This window comes from Scyliorhinus torazame, chromosome 8, assembly GCF_047496885.1.
Source record: "Scyliorhinus torazame isolate Kashiwa2021f chromosome 8, sScyTor2.1, whole genome shotgun sequence".
Classification (NCBI taxonomy): Eukaryota; Metazoa; Chordata; class Chondrichthyes; order Carcharhiniformes; family Scyliorhinidae; genus Scyliorhinus; species Scyliorhinus torazame.
The window spans coordinates 144,847,591-144,872,463 of record NC_092714.1 but is presented as its reverse complement, the minus strand read 5'-3'; the positions used below and the strand labels follow the sequence as shown (position 1 = coordinate 144,872,463).

Sequence of the window (24,873 nt, the reverse complement as noted above, 5' to 3'; positions counted from 1 at the left end):
CTGGAAAATGTGCTCGAATCGTGGAGATGGGCTTGAATCAAAGAGCAAATGTTATGAAGCTAAGCCAATGCAGAAGAGGTAAAATAGCAAGTTGTGATGAATTACTCGAGACTCACTAGGAAGTACACATGAATATCCGTGAGCATCAATCTCCTTCCCACTATCTCTGATAAATATGCAAGACGACTCGCGCTACATTTAAGGGTGTAAGCTAAATAAGTTTAAACTACAAATTTGCGCAAAGCTCACAAAAGCTACAGAGTTGACAGAGGTTGCTGAAATAATTCCAAGTCTATACAAGAATATCCTACTACAAATAATTTTGTGCCTTATTTACTGAAGAGCCAATAAATTCAGTTTGAGCCCAGTGCCAACTCAAGTCTGAAATGTTAAATATCTACTTTCTTTTATACTTTGTTTAAAATGAGTTCTCATTTTATAGATTACAGTTTGAGCAAAACTATTACATTCATCTTCTTAGTCAATAGAGGTCACAAAATCAGATGATCAAACAGCTGACCTGTTAACTGATGAATAGGTGCACAGGCCTACTTAAAAATAAAGGATGGCAATTAAAGCGCATTCCAAAAGACCGTGACAATATGTACAGAAAAGCATTTTATTTTTTGAACATTACTCATTTTACAGCAATTATATGGTCTCCTGTTATTCACGGGTGCACAGAGGGTTGAGCACAAAACACAGCATAAGACCACATTATTTTTACATATGCATTTTGTGCACAAATTTAATGCAATGTTGAGATTAAAGCAGCTGTTTCCAACTTCTGCAATGATGAGCTCAAGTAGCTTTGTTTTATTTGGTGGGGAGATACCCACTAAGTTCCCTTCATAGGTTCCTAGCACATTGCCTTGCACAGGCATTTAATCATTTCTCTATATTGATGGGCAGCACCAAACATACATCGAATTACTTACCAATTTCCTGGGGGAGTGGGTATGGGAAAGTGGCTCTGAAGATGCAACTAATGGAGGTACTTCAATTTCTTTTTGGCATTACATTTTAGTTACGTGCATTAAACTATTTCACTTGCATTTTCCAAAACACTTTGGCCACTTAGCGGTTTAACCACTTTATTTTAACCCAAGGAAGAAATATTTTGTTCACCCTTTATTTCACAAGATTTTGTGACCCTCTTTTCAGGTTAAAAAAAACAGAACATTCAGATGATCTATTTATTATAGACACCACAGAGCCAAACTTAGCAACTAGAGTTTAAACAAATTACTCTGCACCAAAAGCCTGGCAGGAAATAAGCGTGACATGTTTCACTTAAATATGTACGCTTACCTACATCAAACAAAAATAAAGCCGCAGATGAGGTTTCTAAAATACCTAGAAGTGGTCACAAGCTATTTTTAACGTACTCAAATATGCTATAGACCATTGCACTTGCACCATCTTAACATAAACACCAGCTCCAAAAGTCTGAAAAACGCTGATTACATAGAAAATAGGAGGCAAGAGGCCATTTGGCCCTTCAAGCCTGCTTTTTGATCATAGCTGATCATCCAACTATCTTTCTTTACTGTCAGGTCCTCCACTCAAATACTTCAGGATGGGACAAATTAATGTGAACTGAAAAATCTTGATCCTCAGCAGTGCTAAGAAAGCACAGCTATGCCAATAACTCTACTCGATCAACTTCTGAAACCAATAAAACTACTCGACTAACTTCTGAACCACAACACTGCATGAGAAGTGCAATGCTTCAACCAAAATTCAGCTTTTTTTGCATTCTTTGCACTAAAAAGGTAGATACGGTCTAATGCAGAAAGTGCAATATATTTTTATTTCCAAAAAGGCCTTTGATAAAGCATGGCATAATACTCATGATTACAGAGCAGTTAAATCAGGGAACGAGTAAAATAAATTAATAGCAAGCTGCCTACAAAATGGAGAACAGCGAGGAGGTTAAAGGACTGGAAAATTGTAAAAAGCAGCATTCTACAAGGTCTAGTGCGAAGACCATGGTTGCTCACAATTTGAATAAACAATTTGAACTCAGAAATCAGAAGTACTGTTCCAAAATTTGCATAGAACACCAAATAGGTAGTGTAGTTAATGCAAGTCGACATCAATAAACTTACAGAATAGGTGTGTAATTAGCAGCTGAACTTCAATATAGATAATTGTAAGGTGGTATAATTTGGCAGGAAGAATAAAGAGACCACAATACACCTTCAGGGTGAGTGTGACTCAAGACAAAATTATCTGAAAAATTACAAGGAATCATGTACACATTATAGCACAACAGCAAAATCGCTGCAACATGAGGCGCTGCAAAATTGCAACACTTGGGATCTGTAGTAAAATGTAAATGTCTAACGCTGCTTGAAATTAATGCAATGATTAGGCTTCAAATGGGTAGAAAGACAAGTTTCCCATTGTTTATCTCCTATTACCATCAAGACTGCATAACCTGCATTACCATCAAGACTATATAAAATCACCAGCGACCTCAACATTTCATACATGTAATACAGGATGAAGTCCAATCTTACAACAGAACATTATGATCTAGCTTCTTGTTGGTTTATGTACATCATTGACAGGAAAGCGTCAGCAAGGGGACAGGATGTCACAGCCCGCAAGCTAAGGTTGCCATCTGAAAAAATCTCTCCACCACCTATGAAAACAAGGCGATTCAGGTGAACAGAAAGTCATGTCATTGATCTCCATTTTAACAGTACAAATAGCCTCACTTATAAACAAACTTTAATGCCAATATCACCTTCTGAATCTTAGCCATGCTGCCTCACTGCACCGAGGACCCAGGTTCGATCCTGGCCCCGGGTCACTGTCCGTGTGGAGTTTGCACATTCTCCCCGTGTCTGCGTGGGTGTCACCCCCACAACCCAAAAAGATGTGCAGGGTAGGTGAATTGGCCACATTAAATTGCCCCTTAATTGGAAAAATAATTGGGCACTCTTAAGTTAAAAAGAAACAAAAAAAACTTCTGAATCAGGTGTAGACACAAGATTACCAAGTATTGACAACACTTTTAGGCCTTCAATGATAGGCAGATGCAATAAGAGCAACAGCTAGAGTTCATAAGTTTCACTTATACGGCAGCAAGATAAAAGTGTTGCTATAATGGAGGATATTTCAGTTAAATCAACAAAAAGTATTAATTGGTACCTTTACATTACTACTGGAAGCCAAAGGAAAACAGCCATCTACTTTGTGTCTCATTGAACTCTATTCTAAACTGTTGAGAGCATGGAATTTACCTTTATGATATAACTTGCAGTCGACTGAGCACAATCATGTAAAACAAAAGGCAGCTTGAGAAATTAGATAATCATAGTCATTTAACCAAGTGCTCTTGGTTTTTCTTGTCCTGTAGTAATAGTCACTGGCCTCTCAGGTGGTGGTTTCTGGATTGCAGTATACAAAAACAAACCTTGAGTAGTTGCTATACATGACAGCACACTACAGAATAGGCCTTATGTTTATGTTTACATTTGACCATCAGTAGCCCACTCTTAAATAAACTTTGTATTTAGCAGCCTATTTATTGTCAAGCTTGGGACATTGGCAAAGTCATGCATTATCATTTCTGTAAATGCTCCATCCTGAGTAAAGTTCAGATAGCAAGCACAAACACTCGGAGAAACTTCAGTGTGTGCACTGTGCTCAGAGTGCAGCCAGCAGGCTCAAACATGAAAAATGGCTACTTGGGAGTCCAAGGTGGACACACAGAACAGCAACTTCAGAAAACAAAGAGAAAAATGGGGGGGGGGGGGGGGGGGGGCTCAGTGCTGAGGGCATATTACTGTTTAAATAATTATTGGACACCTGAAGCAAGCTTTACCCCGAATCGGCTAGGATAATGTCTCTGCAACACAGTGTCAACACTGATACGGACACCTTATTTCCTAAACAATTGGCAATTTCAGGCACAAGCTAACCAACAAACTGTTGTAATCAAACTAATTTAGGAACTGAACTCAGTAACAGTAGAAATCCTACGGAGACAATGCTGGAGCATTATTAACCTTCAGAAGGCAGAATTGTATTTAAAATAACATTAAACAGTCCCAGAGACCAAGTTCAATGTCAGTTTAGTGCTGAATTTGGGTGAAGTGGTAACAGCAGTCCATGTGGCCGCAGCACTCCTTGGTTCAAGGTATCAATCTGGGTTCTTGTTCCTGAAATACAACAGACATGGCCAAAAAGTACACAAGTACATGATGTACAAGCAATCCACTCAGTTAATGCCAACTTAGACTTTACTATTCCATACCTTCCTGACCAGCACCCCCATTCACGCCCCACCCCAGCCAAATTTAAGTTCCTGTAAAACTCTAATCTGCTTTTCAACCTGCACAAAATCCCACTTACCTATCTGTGCTTCCTGACCTAAAATAACTCCCAGTCCCCCAGTTGTAATTTCTCATCCGAGTGTTCAAATCCCTTCAGAACCCCACCGCCATCTATGCAGCCTCCCTCAACTCAAGACTACCCTCTTCTCAACTTACTTCAACCCACCAGCTGTGCTTTAAACCATCTCAAGCACTAAGTGTTTCTCTAAAGCCTTTTCTCTCATTTACAATCTCTCACTCCCAACCCCTTTCTCTGAACAAGTTTTTATTCACCCCCAAGTGTCATCATTTTTGGTTCAGGGTGATTTTGTTTGCCTGACAAGTTTTATACTTCTCTAAAGCTTGGGAGAATATCTTCCTAAGTGCTTCTAAATGCAAGTGGCTGATGTTGCCCCACATCTCCTGTGGATTCACCATATTGCCTCAACTTGCAAATACCTTTCCAGCTCCTACTCCAAAGCTTTGTAGCACTTATAAAGTGTTGATATACAACTACATAAGGAAGCTAACAGCCATTGAGCCATCAGCAACGAGCGCTTTTGTGTGTGGTCCAGGACTGGCCGACTCGGGTCAACATATCCAAATTCATCGTTAAACTGTCCAAAAGATTCCTTTGCCATGCTAGCACAAATATCAGTGATGCTGGTGGAAGGGCAGGGAAGAAAGAGGAAAAAAGAACTCTCATCCCAGTCTGATGTTTTACTTAATGGTTTACATTGTACAGAATTCTTTATTCATGGCATCTCACAATCCATCAGCACTTACACAACATGTGAAACATGAACTTAAAATTAGCACCCAGGATAATGTACTTCTGTAGAAACAAGATAGAAACTACAGCTCCTATAACTTTTCTCAGAGAATGTATCAAAGAGCTGCAAAATCTCAACTCCTCCAGAGCAAATTTAATTATTGGACTTAAACGTAACTCATTTGAAAGGGTAGGCCTTCACAATCAAACTAACAATATGAAATACCCTAGGGACCAATAAACGATTGATATTAAGGAACATAATTGATAAATATTGTACTGAATAAAATAGCCATGATGTAAGCAAAAGACTTGATCTCAGTTTTCATGTGATTATCTTTGAGATCAGGAACACATCAGTTCAGTTCCCTCTTTGAAGTTAGCTTGCACACCCAACTCCTTTCAGACCTGAAGTGTTCCCAACAGTACTGAAATTACAAGCTGTTGGAAGAAAGTTTGATGGGTCAAATGTCCTTTTTGTTGTTCCACATTCAGTAAAAATACACAAGCAATCTTGAGTGGATCTGACAAATTCTCACCTCAGCTTCCAATAGGTTAAAACTGACTCTTTCAAAATACAAGCATGCAAAAGCTTTGGACAACACAGCACTGGCTGTGTCGATCGACTAATCTTGCATAGACTGCATCAAAGCAACCAACTTCAGCCTTCTCTCCACTCCCTTGCCACCAGGTTTAAGATCCCAAGCCACTGTAACAGACCAAATATGATTTGAAACTAAATACGGTTTGCAACTTCAGCACCTGTTTGATCCAAAGTGAAGTTTCACGACCCATTTCCTCACTTCCAGCTTGCAATAGTCAGCCTCAGCCGATCTGTGTCACCCCCAGACTGGATTATTTCTATGCCTTGTGCAATGCTCTGAAAATTTCAGACTATCCAAAATTCTGCTGTGGTTATCCAAACTCACACGTCCATCCAATTCTCTTCTCCTTGGTGGCCTGATTTTGCTCATGTCCTTCCATTTTTAATTGTACATAAAATCCTTCTTGGCTTCAACTCATACCAATTTAATTATTTCTAACTTTCCCAGGACTATCTGTGCATCTAATAATAAATTATTAGATTAGTATCACAAGTATGCTTACATTAACACTGCAATGAAGTATCTGGTTGTGGCCTTGGGATCTTCTAAAACCCTTCTGCCTCACCCCTCTCAGCACAGTCCTTAATTTCCTCCTTGTTGACCAAACCCTTCCCCCAAAATGACGCCTCCAGCACAGTTAAATGCGCAGACCAACAATTTGCCACCAAATTCCATCCAAGTCCTCTACAGTGCTCCTGATCCAAAGTGTTAGTCCTTGCTAGATAGTCAGAAACAGCACGTATGAACCCTTGTGGGCGAAGCCGGCCAAATCTAGGGGAACATAGGGAAACGAGACAGTGATAAGGAAAGAATAAATAAAGTGTGAACATAGAAACACTTTGTGGAGATGCCGGCATTGGACTGGGGCGAGCACAGTAAGAAGTCTTACAACACCAGGTTAAAGTCCAACAGGTTTGTTTCAAATCACTAGCTTTCGGAGCACTGCTCCTTCCTCAGAACTGCTCCGAAAGCTAGTGATTTGAAACAAACCTGTTGGACTTTAACCTGGTGTTGTAAGACTTCTTACTAGAAACACGTGCAGAGGGAAAGAATCTGGCTGGAGCAAATGCATGCAAAAAAACAGGGGCACCAGCATTAAAGAAATACAGAGGCAAGATAAAGTGAAGTTCATCAAATAAGGAGACACTGTGGAAGAAGAGGAAAAAATGAATTATGGACAGAAAACTGCACGAGGCAAATAGAAAATGTGCACGCAGTATCTTGACAAGTCAATATCTATGCAAAAATGTCCTGCAGTATATCAAATTGGATTCATCTTTCAGGTTTGAGCCACAGAACTAAAAATACAAAACTCAATTTCTTGTGTCTAGATAGTTGCAAAACTTGACATTTTCTAGCTTCATGCCAGACTTGCAGAGTCTCATCAGGTTCCAATATTTCATTAATAATTTAATCTCCTAAAATCTCTCACTTCAGCATTCCATTACATTTTAACTGTTATACAAGGTTCCACTCACTTTTATTAATTGCAAAGTCACAGATTTCTAAAGTTTAGACATCTATCAGGAACTAACAAGAGAAACACAATCTTCATTTCCTCGTCAGCTACTAGTAACACCAAAGATCTTCTTTAGGAGTTGTAAATTAAATGTGACCCTCAACGCTACTTCAAGCAGCATTTTCAAATGCCTAGAACAATGACGAATATCTAGACACATTAAGATTTAGCTTGAACAATTCGAAGATTGGAAAAGGCTATCCAAAGGAAAAAAGTTCCTATCAAAATAAAAGATTGGTCATTTGAAATATATTGTCATTCCAAATATCCTACAGGAGCAAAATGAGAAAAAGCTATCTTAAATTCACATTCATGCATCGGTTCTGATGTTACAACGTTTTAGCGCTTGTGTCCATGTTGGACCTTATGTCTATGAGTGAACTAAAGGTAAAATAACATTTGTAGAAATGAGAAGGGGGTGGGTGTGCTGTATTTTTCTATGTTCTATGTTCTAAAAGCAAGTGAGAAGCCAGTCATGTTAGTCACTTAGATCTAACAGGCAGTCATAGGCTCACCTTAAATAGCTCCCAGCACATCACTGTTGAACTGATGTAAACTTTGACATATCAGAACACAGTAAAATGGATTAAACAATTTTTGCAGAGACCCCATTATAAGACCATAAGACATAGGAGTGGAAGTAAGGCCATTCAGCCCAGCGAGTCCACTCCACCATTCAATCATGGCTGATTTCAACTTCATTTACCCGCTCTCTCTCCATAGCCCTTAATTCCTCGAGAAATCAAGAATTTATCAACTTCTGTCTTAAAGACACTCAACGTCCCGGCCTCCACCGCCCTCTGTGGCAATGAATTCCACAGACCCACCACTCTCTGGCTGAAGAAATTTCTCCTCATCTCTGTTCTAAAGTGACTCCCTTTTATTCCAAGGCTGTGCCCCCGGGTCCTAGTGTCCCCTGCTATTGCAAACAACTTCCCTACGTCCACCCTATCTAAGCCATTCATTATCTTGTAAGTTTCTATTAGATCTCCCCTCAACCTCCTAAACTCCAATGAATATAATCCCAGGATCCTCAGACGTTCATCGTATGTTAGGCCTACCATTCCTGGGATCATCCGTGTGAATCTCCGCTGGACCCGCTCCAGTGCCAGTATGTCCTTCCTGAGGTGTGGGGCCCAAAATTGCTCACAGTATTCTAAATGGGGCCTAACTAATGCTTTATAAAGCTTCAGAAGTACATCCCTGTTTTTATATTCCAAGCCTCTTGAGATGAATGACAACATTGCATTTGCTTTCTTAATTACGTACTCAACCTGCAAGTTTACCTTTAGAGAATCCTGGACTAGGACTCCCAAGTCCCTTTGCACTTCAGCATTATGAATTGTCACCGTTTAGAAAATAGTCCATGCCTCTATTCTTTTTTCCTAAGTGCAAGACCTCGCACTTGCCCACATTGAATTTCATCAGCCATTTCTTTGTCCACTCTCCTAAACGGTCTAAATCTTTCTGCAGCCTCCCCATCTCCTCAATACTACCTGCCCCTCCATCTATCTTTGTATCATCGGCAAGTTTAGCCAGAATGCCCCCAGTCCCGTCATCTAGATCGTTAATATATAAAGAGAACAGCTGTGGCCCCAACACGGAATCCTGCGGGACACCACTCGTCACCGGTTGCCATTCCGAAAAATAACCTTTTATCCGAACTCTCTGCCTTCTGCCTGACAGCCAATCGTCAATCCATGTTAGTACCTTGCCTCGAATATCATGGGCCCTTATTTTATTCAGCAGTCTCCCGTGAGGCACCTTATCAAAGGCCTTTTGGAAGTCAAGATAGATAACATCCATTGACTCTCCTTGGTCGAACCTATTTATCACCAACTTCTAATAAGTGAAGCAATAAACCTTTATGATATTTGAAAACTTTGAATCATACAACCTCCCAGACATTCCCCTCCTGATCTCTCTTTCCCCTGTTCTGCAGGGCAGGCATTTATGCTGAAGTGGAGTTTTCAGACATGGTAAGCTTTCAAATGACTTTCACATTTGAAGTGAATTTAAGGTGACCACATCATAACCCAGTTGGCTCCTGCATCTATTACATGCAAACCAGCAGGAAGGACTGAACAGAAATAGAAGATGGAACCCTGGGGGACTCTCCCATTCTCTCCAGTTTAGTTACACCAAAGTCAACAGTGCCTTAAACCACTGCTCAGTTAAAATCCATTAACTCAATGTTAACTAAAATAATGCTGGTACAGCATCATACTCCACAGTGCACATATCTAACGAACAGAAGGGATGGGGTCTTTCAACGATTTTTAAATTTTTACAGTCAATCTGCAGCCCTTTTGCAACAAAGCCGATTTTGCACAAAAAAAAAAAAGACACATGTATAACAAACATTTTCAAAAGCCAAACCAGGTTTTCACAGGTAAAGGGGTCTCAATATCAAATGGGCACACACTTTCATGTTATATCAATAAAATTTCATGTTATATCAATAAAACTCTTCGGGGGGGGGGGGGGTAAAAAGTACAGTAAACATTGCAATACTGTTATTTTTAATTCAGATTGGCGCATTGACTTTTATTTTACACACTTAGATCAAAACCTGCATTTTCAGTAACTTTAAACATGCTAAATGGAACGGATACTGCTAATTCATAAAAACAAAGGAGAAAACTATATTCGTATTCTAGGTGTTTTTCAGCTCACACTATCTTTGGCAATCATCTTTTCTATCTGAATCCATCAACCATCTGTTAAGCATGTGTATAAACTTTGGCACAAGGCATCAATTTGGCAGCAGCTCTATACCAATCACCACTGAAAGGGAGGTATAACCAAGTCCCCTGTTCGGAATGCTATAGCATTACACTATTCCATAGCAATGTAGGGCAGACAAGCCAAACAACTGGCTGATTCAGTATGCAGTGTTCAGCTCATATTCTACACTGGGTCAAATGTCACTTTCTAAACTATTTTGACGAGTACTGTGTTTGCAAGGCAATGCTTTCCTCTTTATTTCTAATTTTAGGAAAAATATTCTTCATAAACCGGCTGCTGAGTGTGCCCTTTCGTAGCAATGCTCCATGTGACTCAAATTGAGATGTCAGCAATAAGCACTGGGCATCAGTGGCTCAAGTGCAAACTTCAACACCTTTCACTGAACAAGATTAATTTATATCTTCAAGAGTTTAATTATTTCAAATGAAGAATATTTCAATTATTCATTAGCTCTCCCTATGTTCTGCAATTCTTCAGCTAACATTCTCCCTTTTCTAATCCCCCCACTATCTTTTTTTTTAAAAAACGCATTTTATTCAAACTTGTATCAAAGTAGGTTACAGCAAATAAACATCCCGGGAAACATTCTTCCCAACAATCAACCATACAGTTTGTACAGATTTTTCTCCTCCTCCCCCTTCCTCATCACCCACGACAAACAGCTCCTCAAACACGGTCACAAACATCCCCCATCTTTTCTCAAACTCCCCTGCTGAGCCCCTTAACTCAGACTTTATCATCTCTAACCGCAGGAAGTCATACAGGTCACCCAACCATGCTGCTACCCCCAGTGGTGATTCCAACCGCCACTCCAGCAAAATTTGTCGCTGTGTAATCAGAGAGGCGAAGGCCAAGACATCGGCTTTCCTCCTCTCCATGAGCTCCGGCTTCTCCGAAACCCCAAATATCGCCACCAGAGGGTCCGGGTCTACTCCCTCCTCCACTATCCTGGCTAAGACCGCGAACACTCACGCCCAGAATCTTCCCAATTTTTCACAACCCCAAAACATGTGCGCATGATTCGCTGGCCCCCGCCCACACCTCTCACATTCATCTGCTTCCCCCCTGAAAGAACCCACTCATTCTCGCCCGAGTCATATGCACCATCTTAAACTATATCAGGCTCATCCTTGAACAAGGAGGTCCCGTTTACCCTTTGCAGTGCCTCACTCCATACTCCCCAATTGATCTCCAATATATATATATATATATATATATATACACACACACACACATATATACATATATATATATATATAGCCAATTCTTCACTCGCGTTCCACATGCTGAAGGAGGAATCGCTCGAGCAGGGTGTATCCCGGCAATCTAAGGAACCCCTTCCAGACCTTTCGTGCAAAGTCCCTAACCTGTAGATACCTGAACTCACTAGCCCTCAGCAGCTATACCCTCTCCCTTAGCTCCTCCAGACTGGCGAACCCTCCCTCCAAATACAAATCCCACACCTTGACCAGCCCCACTTCCCTCCACCTCCTGTATACACTATCCATTCCCCCCCCAGCTCAAACCCATGATTCTCGCACAGCGGCGTTAGCACCAACATCCCTTCCACCCTAAAATGCCTCCTCAGCTGATTTCATATCTTCACCGTGGACTGCACCACTGGGCTCCCTGAATAACTACTCCGAGCCATTGGCAATGCTGCCGTCACCATAACCCTCAAACTAGAACCTTTACAAGATTCCTCCTCCATCCTAACCCACTCTATCCCTTCTCCTTCCCACCACCACCACACCTTGTCCACATTCGCCACCCAATAATAATGAAGCAAGTTTGGTAATGCCAACCCCCCCCCCTGCTGCCTCTACAGCAGGGTCCTCCCCGCTCTCAGCACCTTCCCCGCCCATACAAAGTCAGAGATGATTGTGTCCACTTTCCAAAAAAAGTCCTTTGATATAAAGATCGAGAGAGCCTGAAAGATAAACAAGAACCTCAGCAGAATATACATTTTCACCACTTGGACCCTCCCCGCCAACATTAAGTGCAGTGTATCCCACCTCTTAAGATCCTCCCTGGCCTCCTCCACCAGCTTCGTTAAGTTCCACTTATGGAGCCCCGTCCATTCCCTCGCTACCTGAATCCCCAAGTACCTAAACCTATCCCTCGCTACCATAAATGGCATCATCCCCCCACTATCAACTGCAATGGGACTATTCCTCTGACAACACCGATTGTGACAACACAAAAGCTGCACGATGAAGTAGAAATTACAAGCCTTTCTTCTGGTTGTTTCAATTGTTACTGATGTAATTTTAAATGTCCATGTTTTGACTATGCTGTAGAAGATTTTATGGTCTGACTTCCGTGTTTGCCGACTGCAGACAATTGTTGTCTTTCTTAATTTCAGTATTTTGGAGATTACCTTTATCTAGCAACGGTTAATTTAAGAATTTTTTTAAATGTTGTGTCTACAGACGACATTTTGGTTTGTGATCAGGTCCAAGGTGCAGTTAAATACCTTTGAAGAAAATTATTTTTAAAAGAATAAATTAGGTTGGAATTACATGTAAAAAGCAGTCACCGTTCAAAGAATTAACGTGCAAAATGCAACAAATGCTAACTGCAGTAGCTTCCTGTAAAATTATTTTATTCACAAACATGGAGTTCACACTTTTAAAGAAGTGCTTTGCCGAAACCTAGTCTTACCTGTCATCTTCACCATCCACAGGTTGCATGGATAGTGGCAAGGTCTTTAAAGGAAGTAGCGATGCAGAAGCAGGCAGATTGGCGCTGCTGGCAATTTCCTGGACCAGAGCAGAAGCTGCACTCAGTACGCTTTCTCCAATAGCTACCTGCTGTACATTCAACACTGGCTGGTCTGCGTGCCGCCGTGAATCTTCCACTGCATTCAATAGTGATTGGATGGGAGCAGAGTACTGAACAGAGCTAGGCACCATTTTCTGTGGTCCTCCCTGTACCACAGGGAGGCTTGTATTCATTGGTATAGAAGGCTGGCTGGCATTCTGAATCAAACTGCCATTCTGCACAGAGCTCTGCATGGTGGTTTGCTGTGGAACAGCATCTGCAGATGCTGTAGGCATATTGGTAGATACATTAGATCCAACACTAGGCAGGTTGGCATTGACAGCGGATGGTGTAGAACTTATTCCAGTTATTGGCTGATTGTTCACACTTTGAACAATACACTCGACCCCTTGACCTTGTGGTTGTGATGACAACTGCTGTTTTGATGGTGCCACAGTTACCTGCTGCACGAGCCCTGATGCGCTGACCTGTGGTTGTACCACCCCACTCTGCAATGGCTGTGCTGGGACAGGTTGAGAAGCACTTGGCTGCAAACCGATCGGTGTCGACTTGTTAATTGGTGGTGAGCAAGACTGCTGTAACAAAGAGATTGTATTCCCTTGTTGACCAGTTACCAACTGCCCATTGGCAGCACCAGTAGGTGGCATCATTGCTGAAACATGTCCCACAGGCGGACCTGGTGTCTGTCCAGATTGTGCTTGTGCTAATGCAGATTGTGCTTGGCCTTGAACGAGTTGTGGTTGGCCTGAAGGTGCTGCTGTTGATCCAACCCCACCACTGCTTTGCTGCATGGCTTGTGCAGAGGGTTGCATTTGAGGGTGCTGCACATATTCTGTAATGACAGCACTTGTATTTGATGACATAATATGCTGTGTTGTCATCTGTGAAGCTGGTTGTTGCTGAGGATACGATAGTTGCTGAGGCTGGGACACAGCTGACATTGTCTGCGAAGGCTGTTGTTGAGAATATGGTAATTGCTGTTGGATTGGAGCTTGTTGAACACTCGGTACATTACCGAGACTTGTTCGACCAGAGAGGGGAGCACTTGGCCTTTGCTGCGAATGTATAACATCTTGTGAATGCAGCTGGGCTTGTGCAAGCTGCGGCTGGGAAACACTCTGTGCAAGAGGACCACTGCTGCTAAAATCCAACTGCTTATTACACAGTGCTTGGAAGGCCTGTTGCTGAGGTGCAGAAACCAACCCTGGCTCCCCATTACCAGCACTTTCAATGTAATAACCTACTGCACTCAAAGTGCTGCTCACCGAACTCCCTCCACTTGTACTCTCCCGTTCCAGATTTGCATCAGTGGCAGCAACTTGCTTTACACTTTCCACTGTCCTGTTCACAGGGGTGCCTTCGGTGAGAACAGTGACATTTTCCTTGTCATAAAATTCAGTGCAAACCCAGCGACCCTTCTTATATGGTTCAGTACTGGAATCCAGTTTCACAACTCTGAACCTGGAACTGCCAGCTGCTGGCTGCTGGCTGACTGCAGGCACTTGGACTCCTGCTGCACAAGTGGAGATTGCAGCATTAGAAGCCCCAATAACACTGTTATTATTACCAACACTTGTCCCACCAACGTTGATGTTTATATTGCTACTAACACCGCTCAATCCACTTACAGTTCTAGCATTACCTGTGGTACTGATGTTGGAAGTCAGTGGTGTTGGTGCACCAACTGAGCTGCTCACTAATCCAGACATGGGTGTACTGGTGCCATTTTTTTCAGTACAAGTGGTAACGCTTCCAGGAGGGATTATTCCTCCTGCTGAAGGTGCAGTAGCAGCACTGACCATGCCAGGCCCTGCCATCATGGCAGGGTGATGGTGGAGGTGGTGATGATGGAGGTGATGGAGAGGATGATGGTGTGGATGGAGGCCGTGGATGCTCCCGTTGAATAAAGCTGGCTGGTGCTGAGGCAGGCGAGGCTGATTGGGAGACAGGGCGCTGGGGGTCTCCGCGTCCCCCACGTTGTTCAGAGTCTCCTCGGAGGAGCTGCGCTCCGGCTCGTAGTCGGTGGTCCGGGAGACATCCAGGATCTCGGAAGACGACAGGTCCTCGGTGTGAGACTCGTCCATATCGTCGTAGCTCTCGGTGTCCTCGGCGATGCTGTTGTTAGAGCCGGCGTTGTTCTGCGCCGGGGTCACGCTGGTGATCTGAAAGCCGCTCTTCTTCTTCATCTGCGAACCGGCCGTGGAGCCGGCAGCGGGAGGAGGAGCGGCGGCAGGGGCGGGAGTGTGGAGGCTGAGACTCTGCGGCGGATGAGGCCCGGCCGGCATCGAGCCGGGGTTGCCGGAGCGGAGGCTGCTCGGCGGCCCGTCGTCCGGGTGTGGGCGGCCGCCGGGCATGGGGCCCATCAGGCTGGAGAGTGAGGCCGAGGAGGAGGCCGCACCGGCCGGGGGGTTGTTGCTGCTCCGCCGGGGGTAGAGCGGGTGCGCCATCTTCCTGTCCGCCGCGCTTTCCGACTGGTGCATCATCGCACGGGGGGCGGGGGAGAGGAAGGGGATAAAGAGGGAGAGGAAGGGGATAAAGAGAGAGGGGGGGGCAACCCCTTAAAAAAATGTCTCCTCACCCACACAAAAAATAAATAAACCCTTTCTAAACAGCCCCCTTTACCACAGACTGTCCCCCTAAAAAATTATAGAGCCAAGACTGCGGCAAAGCAGACCCGGGGGGGGGGGGGGGGGGATGCGAGGAGCTGTACCGAGGGAAGCAGGCAGCCGGCCGGCCGGTGTCTGCTCTTGGAGCCCAACCCCCTTCCCCTCAGACTGAGCTCATGAGAGACCGCCTCCTCCCCCTCTCCACCCGCCGCCTCATCTCAAAGCTTCACTCCAAAGGAACGGGGGCCGCTGAGAGAGAGAGCAGGCCGGCTGAGCCTCCGGTCACTTACCCCCTGTGTAACCCTAGAACGGGGCGCCCGACCGGCACCACCGCAAGGCCCAGCTTCAGTCACTCACTGGGACTGACCGGGGGGGGGGGAGCCGTTTCACCGCATCATTCAAATATTAATATCTAATCTTGGTGCGGAATTATAAAAAGGAGAGAGGGGGATTGCCGTCTCCCGCTCAGGGTTGGTGCCGAAGATCCCGGTTGCTGAGGTGGGCAAGTTTGGAGACTCTCCGCCTCCCCGCTCCTCTTATTTTGTGACCAGGGCTGCTTTTCACTCACTGCCGCTTGTCACCGGAGAAGTGAGCGCCAGCAAGATGGCGACCGCGCAAGCGCAGCAGGGCTCTCTCCTCCCCCTCCTCCAACACAGACATAAAGCCGTCTGGAAACTAGAGTGGCGGAAACTGCCGAACCGGCCCCCACTCTCCGATGTGAAGGGACCCGGGGGGGGGGGGGCCTGTGTGACGGAGATTGCCGACCCTCCCTCCAACTATGGCCGACGGAGATTTCCGAACCGCCACCTGCTTTGCTGCCGCCGTGTCGAAAATTACCGAACCACCCCCTCCTCTCTCGCCGCCGCCGTAAATGACGGCAATTGCCGAGTTTCCCCCCTTCGCCGCCACAAGGACCGACGGAAATTGCCGAGAATGTCTTCCGGCACGAGCCGCCTGAAATTGTCTGATGAACGACCGCCCAATGAGAGCCGAGCAGCTTCGGGACAGCGATCGGAAATGACCGAGAGGCAAGGTGCCCGAGCATTGCGGACCTGCCAACCTTCCCAATGCGGAAGGAAAGGACTTTCATTCATTTCTTTCCCAATCTTGACTCACGCCAGTCGAAAGTAAACGCGGCTCCAGATGGTTCTAAATGAATTTTCAGTCCCTGTCACGTTCGCTGGTCATAAATGTTAGTCGTGTGAAGCACCTCAGTATTTCCATATGTTTTAAATGGGTTGCCACGAATTACATAAATCTTACCCCTATTTCCTGGATGTTGGTAGCTTTTTGGGGCCATAAAATGCAGCTTTAAAAGGCTCGCCAATTTGATAACTGCACCGTGCATTTTCTAATTTCTTGGAAATACTTGCATTGATATAGCTCTTTTCACCAACAATAGACGCCTCAAAGCTCTTTACAGCCAATTTAGTGCTTTTGAAGTGTAGTGACTTGTTATAATGTAGAAAACACCACAGCCAATCTGTACACAGTAAACCCCCACAAATAGCAATTTGATAATGACCAGATTTGTTTTTGATTCTATTCAGTGAAGAATAGAACATCAAAGGCACCAGGGATGGTAAAAATGCCATGTTTTTTTTTCACCCTCGCCTCAGTTTAATCCTTCATATGTAAGACTGCACCTCTGTACCAGCCTTGATTTTTGTACTTAAACCCTAGAGTGGGACTTGAACCACAGAACCTTGTGACTCAGAGGTGAGAGTATCACCACTGAACCAGAGCTGACACCCCCTGCTACCTGTTCGTTCGCTAACTCATTGTCACAATAGATTAGCCACTCCCTTTTCTGTATCTATGTCTTGTCTTTGCAGCAAATACACTTCGAAAGTAATTTATTGACTGTAACCAACAACAAACTGTACTTGTGTATTCTTTAAAGTAATAAAACATTCCAAGGTGCTTCACAGAAACATTACAAAGCAATATTTGACATTGAGCCATGTAAGTAGATATTAGAACAGGTGGCCAAAATACTGGTTGCAGACGTACGTTAAATGCTTTGTTATCTCCTGAGGCCAAAATCACTATATGAATGCAAGCTTTAAAAAATATATATGTTCATCACTATTCTTTGTGGTCGGTAACAATACTGCACTCTGAAAATTATGCTGACAACATTATTATTGTTTATACTCTATGCCACACATTAGGATAGCTATGAAATTGTATTAAATACACAATTGTATTGATTTTAATGTGTTAAAAAAGAATTCCCAATCTTAAATAAACAGTGAAATAAATATGAGAGATTGGCATGACTAAATCAGCATGATCGATGTACATATAGGGAGCACTGCTCATCAGTAGAACATGAACCTGTTTCGAAGAATTATCAGGCGAGCATTATAAACAAATTCTATAGAACTGCTTCCTGAGTAAACAATTCTCTGTTTACCATCCACAATCCAATAGACTTCATTGTGTGTAACATGAATTAAGTTCATTCTTACCTCCGGCAACTCTAAAAGTAATAGTCATTAATCAAACTTTATTGTTAAAGCTGGCATGAGTCGGGTTATCTTCAATGTCCAGATAAACATGGTGGTAACTGTGTCCCAATCTCAGGAAACAGGAATAATATCCGATGGCCCAATGCATCAAGTGTCTTAGAAGGCAGATTAAAAGGCACTGATATATATCAAGAGATTTATGAATGAGTCTCATGGGAAAGAACCTCCAAATTGATTATTTCCAATGGGAGTTGGGAATAAAATGTGTTTTAATTCAGAATGCACTGCTTTTGCTACAATAAGGAAGGTCTCTGCCATGGAGAAATTAATATGGTTGACAGAATTGGCTCCAACTACATCTGCCCTTCCAAATATCCAGGAAAACTGATTGCACTATAAATGCACCCTGTGACTCAGATTGAGAAATTGGATTACTATGGCTGGTCAATCATTCATCAATTAATTATTTTCTTCAGAATTACAGAGCCTTTGCTGGCTAATGGTCTAGTGACTGAATGCACCACCTTGAGGCAATGAAATTCCATCAGGAGCTCATAAGACACTAAAACATTGGCCATAACTGCAGGTTTGTCATCATTTCGATATTGCAGCAGACAGCCAGAAAACCATCTCATTTTCTGCGGCGAGTTCTCTAGTGACGGGTGAGACTGGTTTTTGATGGAATGAGTGCCTATAGATTAACAGTGGATCCAAGATTTTCAAGAGAGGCTTCCTCGACTGGCATTTACTTTCAACATCAGCAATACAACAAACCTCATAGGAGGTGCTTCCATGGATGGTTTATCACCATATGTTTTCTTGAGGAAGCTTTCCCACTGATGGATGGTGGTTTAGCTCTGAATCAGATCTGCTTTGAAATAGCCTTCATATCTGTTTTGTTAATCACACAAACATTGCTTAAATAGTGATACCTGTGACATAAAAGATTTTAACTGAGTTATGTTCATCAGCACCACATGATCTGACCATTGAAACTCTGCATTCATGATCGGAGCACCTCAAGAACATCATGGCAGCTTTTCTTTTTAAGGAGTTCAGTGTCAGGGATCTAGTTTTGACATCTCATCTTTGTTGGTTACCAGGCGATGTTGAAGAATACTTTCACCTGAGGGTGGATAGATTTGTGGCTATCGGCTTACTATTAGTCTGAAGACGATTTACGTAATGTACCAACAAGTTCCTAACAGTCTATCAGTTAGACCATCAATCACTATTGGTGAAACTGGATTGAATGTAGTCAAGAAATTGACCTAGCTTGGTAGTGTTCCATTTGATGATGCAAGGGCTGATAAGGGGATGATGACTCACATCATGATGGGCATGAACTTTGATAGACTGTCCAAACATGTTTGAAATCAGTATCAAAGCTGTCACTAAATTCTAGGGTCACATGGCCATTATCCTAATCAACCTCCTGTTTGGATGCAAAGTATGGACACTCTCGAGAAAGTACATAAACAGCTGGAAAGATTTCATCAAAAATACCTCCCATCCTTAGTTAGATGGCAGGACTAGATCACCAATAATGAAGTACTGGAATGTGCTGACAGTTTCTGTATTTAAACGGTGTTAACCAACATTGTACTCCACTGGGCTGAACACATTTTTAGGACAGATGATGCACAGTTGCTGAAGCTGTGATTTATGGAGAACCGGTGGATGGCAGAAGAAAGCAGGGTGGACAAGAAAGGCTCGAGAAGACATATGTGAAGCAGGACAACATGGTCAATGATTCTTGCCAAACACTACTCTACTCGTCGACTGAGGGCAATGGGTGCCAAACCAGGACAAGGAACAAATAGGTTTAACCATTACCCAAGGCTCCTCCTTGTCATCATTATCTTCTTTCTTTTCTTCACCCTTCTGCTTCCATTCTAGGGATGGATCTGCGAGAGAAGAGAGCACCAGCTAAGAATGTGTGAGCATGACCAACCTTGGAGGTATTAAGACAGAGAAATGAATAGAAGGCCCTGGCTATGTACTGCTTCACAAGGATGTTGTACTGATTGTATGTTCACTAACCAGCCATCTGCAAAGTCCCACAGACCTCAACATCACCCATGACCCTGACAGCCCCATGGCTTTCATGAACGCAGGGTGGAATCATCAGAAGAGTAAATGGAGTTAATGGTAAGTAGTGACATAGGATATAAAACACAGAAACAGGCCATTCGGCCCAACCAGTCCATGCCTATGTTTATTTTTCACTCAAACCTCCTTCCATCTTTTGTCGTCTAAATCAATCATTGTAACTCTGTATTCCCTTCTCCTGCATATGTTTGCCTAGTTTCCTCTTAAATACATCTATAATAATTACTTCAACCCCTCCCTGTGGGAGCGAGTTCCGTATTCTTGCTATTCTTTGGTGTGGAGAAGAAACTGAGGAATTCTTGAGTGAATGGAAAAACATTTTGAGGATAAGCAGTCCGCTTATAGAATAAATAGAAAGCCCTGAAAGAAAAGAAACAGCCAAACTTTGATGGAGATTTGTTAACAAATGCATTGCAGAAAGCCTAAACAAAGGATTTAGAGATCACAAGGTAAATCTGGGGAAAGAAAGCCGATGGACCATTTGGTGCCAGCCTTCAAAATTTCATCCCATTAAAACACCTTATTAATTTTTTTTAAATGAGACATTGTCCTGAACTCAAGCTTTATTCCTGGCAGCCAATTCCAGCTTTTGATTATTTTCTACCTCAATAAACATTTATTTGCATTTGCCCTACAATTGCCTTTCAGATATTTGGACCTATATGATTGCTTAGCCTCTGAATTGTCCCATTGTGTTACACTGACCAGAATTATGCACCAGAAGAGATGTGCAAGCCCAGGATAATGACTTACCAAAGTGGTAATGCAACAGTCAGGCATAAATAAAGCACCAAATGGTTAGAGCACAGAACAAGGCCATTTGACCTGTCATAGCCGCACTGGCTACGCAAAAGAGCATTCACCGAGTGTCACTCCTCCGCTGTCTCCCAGTAGCCCTTCACATACTTCCTTTTCAGATAATGATCTAATTCCCTCTTAAATGCTTCAATTGAACCTGCCTCCACACTCAGGCAGCACATTCCAGACCCTAACCACTCACTGCATGAAATGTTTTCCCTCATGTCAGCATTGTTTCTTTCCCCAATTACCTTAAATCTGTACTTGTTCCCAACCCTTCCACCAATGGGGAACAGCTTCTCCCTATCTACTCTGTCCAGACCCCTTATTGCTTTAAACATCGCCATCAAATCTCCTCTCAACCTTCTCCAAGGAGCGTAGTCCCATTCTTTCCAATCTATCCATGCAACCGAAGTTCCTCAGCGCTGGAGCCATCTTCATGAATCACTTCTACACTCCCTCTAATATCTTCACATCTTCCCTAAAGTGTGGCACCCAGAATTGGACAATGAGGCTGAACCAGTGTTCTCTACAAGTTTAACATAACCTCCTTGCTCTTGTACTCTGTGCCTCTATTAATAAAGCTTAAGATGCTGTATGCTATATTATTAACTGCTCTCTCAACCTACCCTATCACTGACAAAAATTATGCACATATATACCCTTCCTTCCAACATAAGGTCAGACGTGGGAATGTTCACTGATGATTGCACAATGTACAGCACTATTCGGGATTCCTCAGACACTGAAACAGACCACGTGCAAATGCAGAAAGACCCGAACAATATCCAGGCTTGGGCTGACAAGTGGCAAGTAACATTCACCACACAAATGCCAGGCAATCCCATCTCCAAGAAGAGAGAATCAGCATTCACCCCTTGACATTCAATGGCATTGCAATCACTGATTCTCCCACTATCAAAATCTAGGGGATTACCATTGACCAGAAACTGAACTGGACTAGCCATATAAATACTGTGGCTACAAGAGGTCAGAGGCTAGGAATCCTGCAGCGATTATCTCACCTCCTGACTCCCCAAAGCCTGACCACCTACAAGGCACAAGTCAGTAGTGTGATGGAATAATCTCCACTTGCCTGGACGAGTGCAGCTCCAACAACACCCAAGAAACTTGACACCATCCAGGACACACCAGCCTGCTTGATTGGCACCCCTCCCACAAACATTCACTCGCTCCACCACAGATGCACAGTAGCAGCAGTGTATACCATCCATAAGGAGCATTGCAGCAACTCACCAAGTCTCCTTGGGCAATACCTTCCAAACCATGACCACTATTATCTGGAAGGACAAGGGCAGCAGATACCTGGGTACCACGCCACCTGGAAGTTCCCCTCCAAGTCACTCACCACCCTGACTTGGAAAAATATTGTTGTTCCTTCACTGTCGCTGGTTCACAATCCAGGAACTCCCTCCCTTACAGACTTGTGGATATACCTACACCCCATGGACTGCAGCAGTTCAAGAAGGCAGCTCACCACCGCCTTCTCAAAGGCAGCTAGAAATGGACAACAAATGCTGGCCTAGCCAGTGATGTCCACATCCTGGAAAAATGGATAAAAAAATAATAATATTTTTGAAAGGTCCCTCTGTTCTTGTCCTTTAGAATGATACCTGTTATTTTATATTGTCACCCTGCATTCTTCATTCTCTACATTAAATGTAACCTGCCACTTGTTTGCCCATTCCACCAACCTGTCTATGTCCTTTTCAAGTTCTACACAGTCCTCACAATTCACAATTCGTCCAAGTTTTGCATCTTCTCCAAATTGTAAAATTGTTCCCCATACACCAATAATGGAAAGAACAAGGATCCTTACACCAGTCCCTAGGCAACTTGACTACAAGCCTCTCTCAAGTCAGAAAATTTTCAATTAACCATTACTCACTATTCCTGTCACTCAGGCAATTTTGTATCAATGTCGTTACAGTTCCTTTTATCCCATGAGCTATCAGTCTCCTCACAAGTCAGTTGCACAGCAATCAATCTGTGCTGGCTTTCCTTAATTAACCCACTTTTGTTCATTTGTTCCGCACTGTAACCAAACTATTTGTTGATGTACCATTTGTCAATGTACTCTGTCGATTATTCTTTTGTCAAATATGTACATACTGTGTACGTTCCCTTGGCCGCAGGAAAATACTTTTCTCTGTACTTCGGTACATGTGACAATAAATATCAATCAATCAATGTGACTGTTAATTTTGTCTGAATTATCATTTCTAATAGTTTTCCTGCCATTGAAATTAAACTGACTGGTCTGTAGTTGTTGGACTTCTCTTTACACCCTTTTTGAACCAGGCTGTAACATTTTTAATTATCCAGTCCTTTGGCTCTACCCCTGAGTCTAAGGAAGACTGGAAAATTATGGCCAGTATCTCTGCAATTTCCTCTCTCATTTCCCTCAGTGTCCTTGGATGCATCTCATCTGGTCCTGGTGCCTTATCAACTTTAAGTATGCATAGCCTACCTATCCAATACCTACTCCTGATCAATTGTAAACTCTTTAGGTCTCTGAACTACATCCTCTTTCACCATGACCTGCACAACATTTTCTTCCTTGCTAAAGACAGATGCAAAGTATTTAGTACCTCAGATATTCCCCTTCCTCCATGCTTAAATCTCTTTTTGGTCTCTAATCGGCCCTATCCTCCTTCTACGATACCCCTTTACTATTTGTAAGTCAAAAGAAAACTTTTGGATTCTCTTATGTTAGCTGCCAGTCTCTTTTCATACTCTCTCTTTTGTTTTCTTACTTTCCCTCTGAACCTTCTTTATTCAGCCAGTTGTTACAGACAGGAGGGGATCAGTTCAAACAGCACTGTTTCCCTATTACCACCTGTCATAGAATTTTCAGTGCAGAAGGAGGCCATTCAGCCCATCGAGTCTGCACCGGCTCTTGAAAAGAGCACTCCACTTAAGCCCATACCTCCACCCTATTCCCATAAACCAGTAGCCCCACCTCACCTAAGGGCAATTTGGCATGGCCAATCCACCTAACCTGCACATCTTTAGACTGTGGGAGGAAACCGGAGCACCCGGAGGAAGCCCACGTAGACACGGGAGAACGTGCAGACTCCACACAGACAGTGACCCAAGCCGGGATCGAACCTGGGACCCTGGAGCTGTGAAGCAACTACGCTAACCACTGTGCTACCATGCTGTCCATGAACAGAAGGTGTTTTGAATTTGTTTGTTTTCAAGAATAAGCGCTGGTGTATTTTTTTCCAGAGTTAGGATTAACTCAGAGGGTTAGTTTATTTCACATATCCTAAATTCATGAAAGGAGTGTCCGCATCTTCCCACTCCATATTCAAACAGAAACGGGGGGGGGATAGAGAAAAGGAGGTTTACAATAAAAGGACCACAGAAAAACGGAACATTGGTTAACATGAGTTCCAGAGTCCCAAAGTCAGAGTCCAATGAGAAAGTCTTTCATATAGGCTGGCTGGAGACTGGTGTTGGAAGCTTCACTTTTCAAGTGGTGTTGATTTCAAAAAATGAAGTAGGCAAACAGAGATTGAGTCGATTCTGTAGGCGATGGTATGAAATCTTCCAGCAGAGTGAGGTTGCCCTGTCTGGACAGAAACAGCTTCCTTGTAGCTTGCCAATTGGATGGTAATACAGCAAACTGGGTGTACAGCTCAGAAAAGTAATATTAAACTGTTAAAAAGGCTAGGGTCTTGGGTCATGTGATCTTCCTTCTCCACAATGCCTTCAAAAAGGGATGTTTACTCAACATATGGAACTGCCTTTATTTTCTGTTAATGTCTCAGCATTATAGATTGAAAGATGTGCCATTTACGTTGAGAGTCTGGTGTTTGGGATCCATTGTCTCAGTAGACCCATTGACTCCACTAGCAAGACTGCTTGTCAAATACAAATGGCAGTAATGTAGCTCCCTTTGAAATTGGTCTGAACAGTCTCAGGTTGTCTGTTAGTAACTCCCTAGGCATAACGAGGTGTGACATTCCTGAAACTGAGAGAATAACTCTTTTATGCTGGAGACTGCTGGAAATAACTCCCAGACAGAATGTCAACCATCTTAATTGTCTTTGTTCAGCAGAAAAGTCCAGTTTAAAAATAAGAAATAGCAATTAGGAAAA

The 24,873-nt window shown here is 43.2% G+C and overlaps 1 protein-coding gene across 1 annotated transcript in view; it reads right to left on the bottom strand.

Annotated features, from left to right (window-relative positions):
- The window catches only part of LOC140428172 (TSC22 domain family protein 1-like), a 260,710-nt gene extending 244,673 nt beyond the window's left edge, over positions 1-16,037 (bottom strand). The window contains exon 1 of the mRNA XM_072514324.1: positions 12,637-16,037. Within this exon, the coding sequence (XP_072370425.1) occupies positions 12,637-15,239 (2,603 nt within the window). The 5' untranslated portion in view covers positions 15,240-16,037. The remainder of the gene's footprint in view (positions 1-12,636) is intronic.
- Positions 16,038-24,873: the final 8,836 nt, after the last annotated feature.